The sequence below is a fragment of the Gekko japonicus genome, unplaced genomic scaffold (genome assembly GCF_001447785.1).
Source record: "Gekko japonicus isolate JY-2015 unplaced genomic scaffold, Gekko_japonicus_V1.1 scaffold275, whole genome shotgun sequence".
Taxonomy (NCBI): Eukaryota; Metazoa; Chordata; class Lepidosauria; order Squamata; family Gekkonidae; genus Gekko; species Gekko japonicus.
The window spans coordinates 1,169,092-1,184,071 of record NW_015170895.1 but is presented as its reverse complement, the minus strand read 5'-3'; the positions used below and the strand labels follow the sequence as shown (position 1 = coordinate 1,184,071).

General features: G+C 49.5%; 1 protein-coding gene across 1 annotated transcript in view; it reads right to left on the bottom strand.

The window, feature by feature from the left end:
- Nucleotides 1–14,607, bottom strand: part of BOP1 (block of proliferation 1) — a 114,175-nt gene extending 99,568 nt beyond the window's left edge. Inside the window, exons 1-2 of the mRNA XM_015418512.1 lie at nucleotides 14,510–14,607; nucleotides 7,509–7,688 (exon numbers count right to left, since the gene is read on the bottom strand). Of these exons, the coding sequence (XP_015273998.1) occupies nucleotides 7,509–7,688; nucleotides 14,510–14,551 (222 nt within the window). The 5' untranslated portion in view covers nucleotides 14,552–14,607. The remainder of the gene's footprint in view (nucleotides 1–7,508; nucleotides 7,689–14,509) is intronic.
- Between the last annotated feature and the right edge of the window lie 373 nt (nucleotides 14,608–14,980).

The following is a 14,980-nucleotide window of genomic DNA, read 5'->3' as shown; positions in this document are numbered from 1 at the left end:
TCAGCCACTGCTGATTTTTCAGGCTGGCCCAGTCTGCAGTATCTTTCATGTTCTTTTATTCTTGTCTGGATGCTACGCTGTGTGGTCCCAATGTAAACCTGTTCACAACTGCATGGTATGCGGTATACACCTGCAGAAGTGAGAGGGTCTCTTCTGTCTTTTGCCGATCGTAGCATCTGTTGTATTTTTCTGGTGGGTCTGAATACTGTTTGTAGGTTGTGTTTTTTCATACGTTTTCCCTTCTGATCAGTGATTCCATTGATATAGTGCAAAAACACTTTTCCTGTGGGAGACTGTTTTTCGTCAGTTGTTTGTTTTACCTTTGCTTTAACTGCTCTTCTGATTTCATTCTTGGAGTAGCCATTTGCTTGAAGTGAGTGGTTTAGATGATTTAGTTCATCACTGAGAAACTGTGGTTCACATATCTGTCTTGCGCAGTCTACTAATGTACCAAGATTTGGGGGCACTGCAAAATTGGGAGGGGGTGTTGCCCCATGGGCCCTGTGCTAGCTACATCCCTGAACCTGTTGTTGGAAGGATAAATGGAAGAGAGGAGAACGATGTAAGCCACTTTTGTTTCCCACTAGGAATAAAAATAGAGTATAAATGAAGTAGAGAAATATACTGCCAGTCTACTTCATCTGACAATCCTGAATCCATTTGACAGCCCCACAACTGGCTCTAGAGATCCAGAGCATCAAGAGTTCTCAGGATTAGCAGTTCCAAGCTCACAGAGCCCAATCTCTTCTGGACAGAACGTTCTCTCCTTGACCAATCCTCAGGATTCACAGCTGAGCAGTATTCGCATCCAGGTCTCCCCAGACAAGCAAACTTGCCAGCTATACCACATGAAGAACTCAAGAAGCAGAACATGCTCACCAGCATATCCAGAAGAGGCACTGGCCTTTGCTTGGGCTCATTTATTTTAGACTTGAGGCCTCCTCAAGAACACACCCACTTAGGTACCAAATATTGAAATTACCAATGCTGGGCCATCAAAATACGAAAAATCTCTAGACCCAATGTATTTATGTAGCATATATGCTACTTTGCAGATATTCAAAGCAATGCAAGAAACGGTTCACTTTAAAAGATCACTAAAAGAGGGTACGGTATGATTGATACAGATCAGGTGCAACATCCAGCCCTGCTGAACAAATGCCTAATAGTAAAGGTTTCCAAACTTTAACTTTGGAGATTTGCAAGCAGAGGCTGGATGGCCATCTGACAGCAATGCTGATTGTGTGAACTTAGGCAGATCATGAGAGGGAGGGCAGGAAGGGTTGCCTCAGTGCTTAGTTCTTGTGGGCCTTTCTTTCATGCCCAGGGAAATGCTGATCGCCACTTTGGGGTCAGGAAGCAATTTTTCTCCAGGCCAGTTTGGGTGGAGATCCTGGAGGGTTTTTTGCCATCTTCTGGGCATGGAACAGCAGTCACTGTGGGTGTGGAGGGGGTGGTATTCGAGAATTTCCTGCCTTGTGCAGGGGGTTGGGCTAGATGACCCTGGGTGGAGGTCCCTTCCAACTCTATGATTCTAGGACTCTAGTAACCACTGCAATCAGAGCAGAACATGTTGCACGTGAGCACACCACCCAAGTTATCATCCTATACCAGGCGAGTCCCTTCCAAGAGAAGCACATAAGTGAAGCCTGGCGGTTACAGACACTTGGACTAACACAGCACAGCCACAAGGGAGCAGAATCCGCACATCAGATGTGAGGGATGAAAGCCACGGCTGGCAACAACTCCTTTTTAAAAAGCAGGCATCAAATGCTGCACAGGCAGCACCTGCAGGTACACCACACCTTCTGTGCACAGTCAGCTAAGGTTGAGTCCGGCTGCCTCAGGCTGAAACAGGCCCCCCCTTGGCCCATCAAGCTCAGTACTGTCTACTCAGACTGGCAGCCGCTCTCCACAGTCTCAGGCGGAGGTCATTCACATCACCTCCTGCCTGGCCCTTTTAACTGGAGATGCTGCTGGGGACTGACCCTGGGACTTTCTGCATGCCAAGCGGAGGCTCTTCCACTGAACCACAGCCCTTCCTCACGGCAGACCCCACACACACCCCACAGCAGTGCTCTGTTGACAGAAATACGCTTGGGGTAGGAGGGAGGGAGGCTGCATCTATTTCAACTCGACTCAGGAGCTACATGGGATCTTGAATGGTATAGTATAGCCCAATCTTGTCAGATAGCAGAAGCTAAGCAGTGTCAGCCCTGGTTAGTATTTGGATAGGAGACAACCAACGCAGAAGTCCATCAGTGGCCATTAGCCACAAGGTATAGATAGGAACTCTCGGTCTGGGGCAAGGGATGCTCTGTCTTCTTGGGGGGGGGGGAGGGCAGCAGTGGGAGGGCTTCTAGTGTCCTGGCCCCACTGGTGGACCTCCTGATGGCACCTGGTATTTTTGGCCACTGTGTGACAGAGTGTTGGGCTGGATGGGCCATTGGCCTGATCCCACATGGGCTTCTCTTATGTTCTTATATGGAGCAGACGTCCCTCAGTGGTTATTAGCCAAAAGGTATAGATAGGGGCTCCGGGGCAAGTGATGCTCTGTATTCTTGGTGCTGGGGGGGGGGCAACAGTGGGAGGGCTTCTAGTGTCCTGGCCCCACTGGTGGACCTCCTGATGGCAGCTTTTATTTTTGGCCACTGGGTGACAGAGTGTTGGACTAGATGGGCCATTGGCCTGATCCAACATTGGCTTCTCTTGTGTTCTTAAGAGCAGAGGTCCATCAGTGGCCATTAACCACAAGGTCTAGACAGGAACTCTCGGTCTGGGGCAAGTGATGCTCTGTATTCTTGGTGCTGGGGAGGGGGGGCTTCTGGTGCCCTGGGCCCCCTGCTGGACCTCCTGAGGGCACCTGGTATTGTTGGCCACTATGTGACAGTGTTGGACTAGATGGGCCATTGGCCTGATCCAACATTGGCTTCTCTTGTGTTCTTAAGAGCAGAGGTCCATCAGTGGCCGTTAGCCACAAGGTATAGATAGGAACTCTCGGTCTGGGGCAAGGGATGCTCTGTATTCTTGGTGCTGGGGGGGAGGGCACCAGTTGCAGAGGAAGACGATGGCCAACCGCCTCTGTGTGTCACGCGCCATGAAAGCCCTTTCCTGGGGTTGCCATAAGTCAGCCGCAACTAAAGAGCGCTTCATATTGGATTCAGAGCAAGCAGCATAAGTGTGGCACGGCATGCGGGGCTTTCCCTACTACAGTGGGGCAATGACCACCTCTTCCCTTTCATGCGTTCCCATCACCCAGGAGGATCCTAGCCAGGTTGAGGGACTGTCAAGCTCTGAGGAATAAGGTTGATGACAGTAGCAGAGGTCTGGCATGTTTGGGGGATTTTTTTTTTAAATATGGCTATTATTATTTACAACACACAAAGTATCACTTTCTTGACAGAGGCAAAACTCTCGAAAGCCAAGCCAGAGGAAGAAGAATGCGGCTGGGAGAGGGAGGTCTGGAGTCGGACCACAGGCCAAATGCAGCTGGTTGTACACTCAACTCAACTGCAGCGTGGAAGAGACCCAGGGGCTCTTTGTCACGTGTGTCTGAATAAGCCACAGACCTTCCCGCTACTCATGTATGTTCTCATGTCGTTTTTATCTCCTCCCTGTAAGTTCAGCAGCTGGTCAGGATTAAAGCGGAGAATCCCTTTTCTCCTTGACATTTCATTAAAGTAGCTGAAGAAACGGCAGATTTACTGCTGCTTTAATTGCGAGTAAGCATCAAGATTTAGCCCTTTAATCTTGTTAGAGCAGTTAACGAGCCAATTTCAAGATGCACCTGCAAGACTGTCTCACTGTTAGTATAAGGGACCAATCATATCATCCAGAGGATAATCACGTTAAAGTTAGAAAGCTTTATTATAGTTTGTAACTGTCGGGTTTTTTCCTCTCTAAAAAAAGGTGTCATGCACAAGGAAGATCAGGTTTCTGTCGACGGACTGTCAAAAGATCTATGTGAACTATTTCTCTCTGTGTGCATTAGGTTTCCAAAACTTCCTCAACCATTCTGAGACAGCTAATTAAAACATGATTTGCTTTAAACCTCTTGCATTAAGTTATGTTTGAGATATGTTAGGAGATTTGATTTTCCTCGCCTTTCAGTACTTATAGGATTAAATGGCATTTGTATATATTTTTCACTATCTTGCATTATAAAGAGAGGGGTTTTTCCACCTAAGGGAATTAAAACTTGCAGAAACTTTCTTCTTGATTTGCTGGAAAATGTACAAAAGCTCACAACCCTCAATTTATTGTACTATGAAGATAATATGAAGATAAGTTCTCTCTCAGCAGGTTTTTAATTTACAATAATCCTGCAAAGTATCTGCAGCCACTTCGCTAAAGAGAACAATTCTCGCAAAAGTTAATTGGTTCAGATTTCTTAGTAGGACATCAGACAATTTTGTTACATTTCTAGCTGACCGGGCTTCAGTTATCGATAGCCCCAGTGCCTCTGTGGTCCAGGCAGCAGGACAGTGCAAGTCCATGACAGTGAGGTGCCTGCAGAACAGATTACTCAAGCTAGTGAGCCAAGCCACACATGGAAGGAAGAAGCCGAACAAGAAGAAAAATTTAGCGTCGATCTGGAGCCAGTGGTGCAGGAATAACACTTCCTTGTCAACCTCCAATATGCCAATGAGAAGGAAAGCTTCTATCCTCCTTGCAAATAAAAGCTCAAAACATAGTATGCAGCAACAAGTGTAAGTTGCACGTACAATAAATACTGCATCTCAATAATGGTTACACAATTATAATAACCACAGGACCAAATGCATTTTGGCCCAGAGGGCCTTCTTTAGTGGTCTAAATTGTACTAACACACACCTAACAATGTAAATATAAACTACCTTTTCCGGGCCAAGCAGGTTGTATATGAGTCACTGAAAAAACATAGCTCCAAATATGAGTTATAAATCAGTCCTGTGTATACTGAGGAGCCCACACTCATCAGAGATGGTAACGATGAACCACCGTTCTGTCCTTGGCCATCGTTCTGTTCCCAGTGTGTGTTGATGTGTAAACCAGATGAAGTAAATCCCTTCACTTCTGGTTTACACATCAACACACACACTGGGAACAGAGCAACGGCCAAGGACAGAATGGTGGTTCATCGTTACCATCTCTGATGAGTGTGGGCTCCTCAGTATACACAGGACTGATTTACAACTATTATACTTGGAGCTACCCTTTTTAAGTGACTCATATGCTTGGCCCGGAAAAGATAGTTTATATTTACATTTTCATCTCTGTGTTGGTACAATTTAGACCACTGAAGAAGGCCCTCTGGGCCAAAATGCATTCTGAGCTTTTGTTTGCATTCTATGTATGTTGTTTTTAATCTTAAATTTATGGTGCACTGCGTAATAAATAGTTGTGTTTTATTTCATGTTTTAGCTGCTCAACCTCTAAGGTCCCTGATGTCAGGAAGGCTCCCACCCTCCTGGCTTTCCACAGACTATGCAGAACTGAATTATTCCAGAGGGCTTTTTGCAGAGGTAAACAGAACTGTACTGTAATGAAATGCTCCGAACGTTGCATTGGGAAAGGGACAAGGATTGCGGCCTGCACTGCTGCTACCAGTCACCGTCTGTAAGTCTGCTCCAGACTCGGTAGTTTCTACAGCACTTGCTAGTGTTTATGCTTTGTTTCAGCTCTGTTTGAGATCTCTCTCTTCAGATTTCTGTAGACTAAACCTTTCTGTGTACTGTTCACTAGACGTCCGATCCTGTTGACTGTACTTGACTTGGCAGTAGAAGAAGAAGAAGAGATTGGGTTTATACCCCGCCCTTCACTACCCAAGAGAGTCTCAGAGCTTCTTACAAACTCCTTTCCCTTCCCCTCCCCACAACAGACACCCTGTGAGGGGGGTGGGGCTGAGAGAGCTCTAAGAGAACTGTTGTTTTGACCACAGCTCTTGTCAGAGCTATGGCTTGCCCAAGGTCATCCAGCAGGTGCAAGTGGAGGAGTGGGGAATCCAACCCGGTTCTCCCAGATTAGAGTCTGTGCACTTAACCACTACACCAAACTGGCTTTTATATATGTAACAGTTTGTAATCCACCTTGAGTCTCAGTGAGAAAGGTGGACTATAAATAACCAAATAAATAATAATAGAAACAGCAATACAAACAATCCAGAGAAGTTTCAGCTGTGTGCAGGAATCAAAAAACCATTTGGCTGGGACACACAGGGATCGTTTGCTGCAACACACCAGCAGCCAATCGGGTCACAGGAGAGACACCCAATCAACCAGAGAGCTGAGCCGCTCTTCCCACCCTCCCCTGAGGGGAAGAATGATGACTGAATCTTCTTTAGCCATGAAACCTCCACAGGACTCCAGGAGCCTGGAAGAGCATCTCACCTGTCAAGATTCTCCTCTCAACTCCTCCTACCAATCTGTGCAGTGCTGGAGGGACTTTTTAAAAGAAATCAGCAGAGCCAAGGAAGGCAAAGCTCAGTTTGCCAGGAGTTTCCCCCAGCTGCTCCCCAAGAAAGACGGTGGCAGCCTAGATAGTCCAGGCTAGTCCAGTCTCGTCAGCACTTGGAAACTAAACAGAGTCAGCCCAGCTTAGTACGCGGATGGGAAACCATCAAGGAAGTCCAGGGTCGCTACGCAGAGGCAGGTAACGGCAAGCCACCTCCGCTCGTCTCTTGCCTCGAAAACCCTATGGGGTCACCATAAGTCGGCCGCGAGTCGACGGCTCGTTTTACCTTTTACTTTTCCAAAGGTTCAAAAGGAAGATCACACAACGCATAGACAGCCGTGCCAGTTCCAGAGGGCAGCCATGTTGGCCTGCAGTGGAAAAGCTAGATCTGAGCCAAGGATTTCAGGGTACAAGCTTGCAAGAGTCAAGGGTCTCGTACCTGACCGAAGTCGCTTTGACTCTTGAAAGCTGATACCCAAAAAATCTTGTTGATCTCTCATGTGCCACTCACATCTAGCTGTTCTACAGCACGGCAAGAGACCAAGGCGTTCCTTGCTTTCAGAACCCCTTCCGCTTATTTGCTGCCATAGCCTCTCTGCAACCAGAAGTCCGTGGCAACAGCAGAGAGAGAATGGATCTTGGCACAGCACATGCACATGCTGCTCCTGCCTGGAAACCAGGATACAGTGCACAGTTGTTATTTATTGGTTTTTCTTGGTCATTGTTTACTGTGGACTGTATTGTTGTTTTTGGAAACCAGGATATGTCTACGGTCAAGCAGCAAAGAAGGCACAGAGACCCTCTGAAAATATTGCCAGCACAATTCGCCGTTTCGGTTACAGGGTGGTCTCTCCGGCTCTGCTTTCCACTTTAAAGGGAAGACCTCGGCCCAAAGCCACATGGTCAACGTTTGTTACTATGAGCCAGCAAAACATAGCTTTTTACAAAGTGGGAGGTGGAGGGGTTTTTCCACCCAAACCAGTTATACGGCAGAGTTCTCACTGGGAAAACTCAATGTGAAAGAGCCACGTAAAGGCACAGCTTCACGGGCCAAGACACTCGCATCCTTTACTTACTTGCAAAAGGCCTTCTGGTTTCTCCTCGGCACTGCTGTCACGGTCCTCCTCGTCCGCCTCCTCATCTGTGGTACTGTCACTCCCCGACTCCTCCAGGCCAGAGAAAACGCTTTCCTCGCTATCCGTCCAATCGTCACTTGCCTCATCTTGCTCCTCAAGGGCTCCGGCACCAAAGAGAGGCTGCAGAAAGGAACCAGCAAGTGTCAGAATGCCAGATTGCCAGCAGCTCCCAGCAGGCCAAGAACAAAAGGGGGGCAGCAGAGCAACCAGCATTATCATTATTGAGACTGAGAGCTGGTGCTGCGATCCACACGGCACTTCCCCTGACTCCAAACAGAAACCTCTCCTGTCCGGCCATTCAGACAGCCGACTTGCAAACCACAGCTCAGGCAAAGCCCCAAAGGCCTATTTATCTGGCTACAGGCATTAGTACCAAATTTAAATTTAGGTGGGCAGCCGTATTGGTCTGAAGCGACAGAACAAAGTTTGGGTCCAGTGGCTCCTTTGAGACCAACAAAGTTTAATTCTGGGTATAAACTTTCGTGTGCCTGCTGTGTGTGTGTGTATACACAAACTTATACCCAGAATTAAACTTTGTTGGTCTTAAAGGGGCCACTGGACTCAAACTTCGTTCCAGTACCAAATATATTTGAAGGACAGTAAAAAGAGCACACTCACTGCCGCTTGTATGGAAAAGAAAGATCTGATGTGCACAGCGTAGGAAGGCTTGCACTGATACACTGAAAAAGTCCCATACACTTGAAGGTCTGGTGGATATACAAACATAACAATGTGACATGTTAAACCACTAAATGGAACCAGTTTTATTATGCCCTGAGCCAGCCTAGGCTGGAATGGGCGGGATATAAATTTGAATAAATAAATAAAATAAATGCTCTCCCCCTACGCTCACTCATCTGAGCAGGGACTTCTGCAGATGCCATACAGGGCTCTTTTTGTAGCAGGAACTCCTTTGCATGTTAGGTGACACACCCCTAATATAGCCAGTCCTCCCAAGAGCTTACAGTAGTCCCTGTAAGAAGAGCTCTGTAAGCTCTTGGAGGATTGTCTACATTAGGGGTGTGTCGCCTAACATGCAGAGGAGTTCCTGCTACAAAAAGAGCCCAACAACCGCCCATACACGTGCCTTCTCAGTGGTGGCCCTCACCTTGCGGAATGGCCTGAGGAAGAAGAGGAGATTGGATTTATAGCCTGCCCTTCACTCGGAGTCTCAGAGCGGCTTACAAACTCCTTTCCCTTCCCCTCCCCACAACAGACACCCTGGGAGGTGGGTGGGGCTGAGAGAGCTCTTGAGAGAAACGGCTCTTTTTCAAGAACAGCTCTTATCAAAACTACGGCTTGCCCAAGGTCATCCAGCAAGGTGCGAGTGGAGGAGTGGGGAATCAAACCCGGTTTTCCCAGATCAGAGACCACCCACTTAACCACTACATCAAACTGGCTCCCACTCTCCTGGCTTTCCACACAGGATGCAAATCCGAATGACCCAAGAGGGCTTTTTTATGCAGGGTAGCACTGGACAAAAGGCTTTACAAAATTACTTGGTCAAATGTTTAGGGAGTGTGGTCTATACTACTGTTTGCAGCTTGCTGTAAGCAGGATCGTACTGTACACTTTTTGCATTGTTTATTGTGTCAAGTGAATACTAGCCCTTTGCTTCAGTTCTGTTTTTAGACTTCTGATCTCCGAACCCTCAGAGAGGAGAGTGGCCCCTAGGAAGAGAGCAAGCTGGCCATCTCTGCAACAGCTCAAGCTGGACTTGGGCTAGACCTGCCCCTGCCTGTCTCCTGAAAAATCCAGGCTCTGACGTCTGAAGGACCGCCTCCTTCCATGCATCCCTGGGTGCCAGCTACAACCATCAGGCAGCCCTCTGCTGGCTATCCCACCATGGAAGGCACCCCATCTGGCATCAATCAGAGCCCAGGCCTTCTCTATCGTAGCTTCAGCTCTGTGGAAGGGGCTCCCTGAAAAGGTGAGGGTGGTCCCCACCTTGGAGAGCTTCAGAAGGCACCGCAAGGCCTGCCTGTTTGCCACAGCTCTGGACAGGGCTTGAATTGGCTTTTGGGGGGAGGGGGAGAAGAGATTGGATTTATACCCCACCCTTCACTACCTGAAGGAGTCTCAGAGTGTCTTACAATCTTCTTTCCCTTCCCCTTCCCAAAACAGACACCCTGTGAAGTAGAGAGCCAGTTTGGTGCAGTGGTTAAGAGAGCGAACTCTAATCAAGGTTGCCCAGCAATCTCTTCTTCTTCTTTGTCTTCTTAGAATCACAGAATGTTAGAGTTGGAAGGGACCTTACAGGTCATCTAGTCCAACCCCCTGCACTCTGCAGGAGCACAGCCGAAAGAGAGCCCTACAACATACCCGAAAGATGGTTGTCCAGCCTCCACTTGGAAACGTCCAGCGAAGGAGCATCCACCACCTCCCGAGGCAGACTGTTCCATTGCTCAGCCAGTTGGGAAGTTTCGCCTGATATTTAGCCGGTAATGACTCCCTTGTAATTTCCACCCATTCATTCTAGTCTTGCAATCCGGAGCAAGAGAGAATAGGTCCATTCCATCTCTTACATGACAGCCCTTCAAATACTTGAAGACTGCAATCATATCCCCTCTAAGCCTTCTCTTTCCCAGGCTAAACATACCCAACTCTTTCAGCCTTTCCTCATTCTTCTAGGTGGGGCTGAGAGTTCTTGCAAGAACTGCTCAGTGAGAGAGCAGCTCTGAAAAAACTCGTAACTGACCCAAGGTCACCCAGCTGGCTGCATGTGGAGGAGTGGGGAATCAAACCCGGCTCTCCCAGATTAGAGTCAGCGCTCCTAGCCACTACACCAAACTGGCTCTCTAAGAGCAGCAGAAAGCAGAGAGTTGGGGTTTGTAACTTTATTTTTAGTTTTCAACTGAAAACATTTTAACTATTATTGTGACCTGCCTTGAACCGCGAGGAAAAGCAGGATGTAAATGTTTTAATTAATAAAGGAAATCATGGCCCTCATGGCAGGCACAAGAACAAAGTGCTCGAGTCTTCCAGGTAGACGTACAAATGGGCACAAAGACAGCACCTATGAAATCATCTTATATCATCAGGCCACTGGTCCTTCCGGCCAGCACATATTAGATCTCACGGCAGTCGCTCTCCAACGTCTCAGGCACAAAGCCTGTTCCAGCAAACTACAGACAGCAGCACAAAACAGCTCCACCTCCTCAAGTTCACAGCAAAGGCAAGAAATACAGTGAATCAAGCCTGGAACCTGCAGCTTTGTACAGGTACCTCCCAAGTGTTTGCACATCTGACTGTAATCTGGGAGAACCAGGTTTGATTCCCCACTCCTCCACTTGCAGCTGCTGGATGACCTTGGGTTAGTCACAAATTCTCTCAAGGACAGTTCTGAAAAGAGCCCCACCTACCTCCCAGGGTGTCCGTTGTGGGGAGAGGAAGGGAAAGGAGTTTGTAAGCCGCTCTTAGACTCCGAGTGAAGGGCAGGATATAAATCCAATCTCTTCTTCTTTTTCTGTTGTCCTCCTCACAACAGCCCTGTGAGGTAGCTTAGGCTGAGAGTGTGTGACTGGCTTAAGGTTGCCCAGCAAGCTTCCATGGCAACAGAAAGTAACATATACCAAATCCGTTAATCCAGCCAGCCAAGTATCTTCTGCACTGACAGCATCTCAGGCAGAGACATTTCCCAGCCCTGCTACTCAAGGGGTGGACCTTCCGCACATAAAGCATGTGGTCTCCCACTGAGAGATGGCCCCTCTTAAATAAATTGGTCATAAAAATGTTCACCTATTTCATTTTTATCCCACATTCCAGCCAAATACTGGATACCAAAACAATTTACAGCGGTTACGAATAACATTGAACATATAGTTAGAGAATAGGGGTTTATAAAAGGATGCATGGGGGTGGAGAGAATTTTTCTCCCTGTCTCCAAATACTAGAACTGGACAGCATCCAATGAAGCCAACGGACAAAGAGAGGGCAACAGTGGGAGGGCTTCTAGTGTCCTGGCCCCACTGGTGGACCTCCTGATGGCACCTGGTGTTTTTGGCCACTGTGTGACAGAGTGTTGGACTGGATGGACCACTGGCCTGATCATAAGAACATAAGAGTTGCCAATGTTGGATCAGGCCAAAGGCCCATCCAGTCCAACACTCTGTGTCACACAGTGGCCAGAAATACCAGTGCCATCAGGAGGTCCACCAGTGGGGCCAGGACATTAGAAGCCCTCCCACTGTTGACCCCCCCAAGCACCAAGATACAGAGCATCACTTGCCCCAGAGCCCCTATCTATACCTTGTGGCTAATAGCCACTGATGGACCTCTGCTCCATATGCTTATCTAATTCCCTCTTGAAGCCTTCCATGCTTGTAGCCGCCGCCACTTCCTGTGGCAGTGAATTCCATGTGTTAATCACTCTTTGGGTGAAGAAGGACTTCCTTTTATCCATTCTAACCCGACCGCTTAGAAATTTCATGGAGTGCCCACGAGTTCTTGTATTGTGAGAAAGGGAGAAAAGTAGATCCAGCACTGGCTTCTCTTAGGCACTTATGAAATACTTCACTCAGCAAGTCACTAAAATGTGAAATTTGTTGCCAGAGGATTTAGTGATGGCCACAGGGATAGATGGATTTAAAAGGGGATTAGGCAGGTTCAGGGAGGAGAGGTCCATCAGTGGCTACTAGCTCTAGTGACTAAAGGAAACCTCCATGATTAGAAACAGCCAACCTCTGAATCCCAGTGCCAAGAGACAACATTGGAGGAAGACTTCTATGCCCTGTTTTTGGCCCTCCAGAGGAACTGGTTGGCTTGTATATGAGACAGGAAGCTGGACCAGATGGACCTCTGGATAGATCCAGCAGGGCTCTTCTGATGTCCTCGAGGAAGGAGGTTCTGAGCAAAACCTTGGCTCCAGCAGGACGGACAGGTGCTTGCCCACTGCTGCTTTCCCTAGCAGGCCTGATGGCAGCAGGCCAGCAAGGAGCTCTCTGCTGGAACCGGACCCAAGTATCATGGAAGCATCAAGAGGGTTTTTGTGTATGGCGGCTGCCTTACAGGGAACTGATCATCTGGTTTCTCTGGCCTAGGGCTGGAACCCTGGGGCTGGAGAAGGGCCTCCCCCCTCACTGCTATCCAGGATCCTCTGAACTGCTTGGTGACAGCTTGGAGTGAGGGCAAAGCCCGTCTTCTGATGCTAAAGCTGCAGCCAGCCCAGCTTCAAACATAAGAGCACTGGCGCTGCTTTTGCTTGCAAACAGATACACCTGTCTTAGCCGGAGGAGGAGGAGATTGAATTTATACCCTGTCCTTCCCTCGGAGTCTCAGAGCGGCTTACAAACTCCCAACAGACACCCTGTGAGGTAGGTGGGGCTGAGAGAGCTCTGAGAGAACTGCCCTTTCAAGGACAACTCTGAAAGAACTACGGCTTGCCCAAGGTCATCCAGCAGCTGCAAGTGAAGCAGTGGAGAATCAAACCCAGTTCTCCCAGATTAGAGTCCACGAATTTAACCACTACACCAAACTGGATCTCGGCACAGCATTTGGCTTCTCTGACTGGGGTCTCAGGCAGATCAAGGTGGTTCCTAACATCTTTCTGAGGTCAATGAGTGGCCACGGCTCTGTGCTACAGCACCCACGGAAGGGCCACATTAAGGTGAAGGACTGCGGGTGGCAAAGGCTGGGAAAAACCACCACCAGGCAAATGAGACGGAACCCAGCTTGAGTGTCAGTCAGTGCAGGGCTGTGGTTCTGTGGCCAGACTAGCATTTGGGATACTCAAGTTCGAATCTCCACTCTGCCATGGAAGGTCACTGGGAGGCCTTGGGCCACTCCCTCTCAGCCTTGCAAGGCGAGAGTCAGTTTGGTGTAGCAGTAAAGAGACTCCAATCTGGGAGAACCGGGTTCGAGTCCCCACTCCTCCACATGCAGCTGCTGGTGTGACCTTGGGCCATGCACAAGTTCCCTCAGAGCTGTTCTCTCAGGGGCAGCCCTCTCAAAGCTCTCTCAGCCCCATCTTCCTCACAGGCAGTGTTCCCTCTAAGCTGAGTTAGTGTGAGCTAGCTCACAGTTTTTAGGCTCTGGCTCTCTCATTTTTGTCTTAGCTCAGGGAGAATGGTTCCAGAGCAAACTAATTTGTGCAGCAGCCAAATCGCTAGCTCACAACTTTCATGCCGGTAGCTCACAAAGTAGAACTTTTTACTCACAAGACTCCACAGCTTAGAGAAAGCATTGCTCACAGGGTGTCTGTTGTGGGAAGGGAAAGGAGTTTGTAAGCCACTCTGAGACTCTGAGTGAAGGGCGGGGTATGAATCCCATCTCTTCTTCTTCTGTTGTCCTCCTCACAACAGCCCTGTGAGGCAGATTAGGCTGAGAGCGTGTGACTGGCCCAAGGCTGCCCAGCAAGCTTCCATGCCAATAAAAAGTAACATTTACCAAATCCGTTAATCCAGCCAGCCAAGTACATGAGCCGCTCTGAGACTCCCGAGTGAAGGGCGGGGTATGAATCCCATCTCCCTTCTTCGAGCCTCCCTCACGAGGTTGTAATGTGGGGATAAAACGGAGCGCCTGAGCGCCTTCCCCGGAGTGAAGGGCGGCACGCTGCAGCGCTGAACGAGGGGCTGCGAGAGATCCCGCCATCCACCCCCCTCCCCGCAGGGCCACGAGGCTTGCCGGGGCCAGACACGCTTCCTTCAGCCGCGCCTGCCTCGCAAGGCTGTTGTGCAAACAAGACGCGGGCGGGCAGAACGGTGTGCGCCGCTTGCCCGGCGACGTGCGAGACGGACACTCTGCGTCAGGCGGCAGGAGCTTCCCCCACCCCACCCCATTTCAGGGGCAGCCGGGGGAGCCCTCCACGAGGGACAGGCGGAAGGGGCCTCTACTGCGCGTGCGCCGCCCCCGAGCCCTCAACCCGTCACCTCCCCGCGCCCACCGGCGCCTTCTGCGAGCCTCGCGCTGACCCGCCTTCCTCCTCCACGGCCCCCGACCCTCACCTCACTGCCGCCTCCTTCGCCGCCACCGCCGCTCGGCTTCATGCTTCCTCCAGTCCTCAATCGCGCGCCGCGTGCGCTCGCCTCAGCAGCCGCTCTCAACTGCGCATGCGCGCAAAGGTCAGCGGTCACTCGTCTCCGCCCGTTCCCAGCGAACACGCTTTTAAAAAAAAGAAAAAAAAAACCTTTGGTGTTTATTGTTTTCAGCGTCGAAAGGAATCTCGCTTTCCCTTTTTTTTCTTAAGCACCGTATCGATGAAAAGCGCGCCCGGTGCGAAACCTGAGGGAAGAGGTCAGAGGTCAAGCGGCGCGCCGAGGCACTGCCCCCAGGAGGTTGTGGCCGAGGCGTAGACACAGTTCCAGCGCACGTTAGACCTAAGCAAGACACTGCGCATGTGTTGGGGCTCCGGCGTTCAGGGTTGTATCCAGTGCGCAGGCGGGGCAGCTTCCACTTTCTGAGCTTCGTTTCTTTCT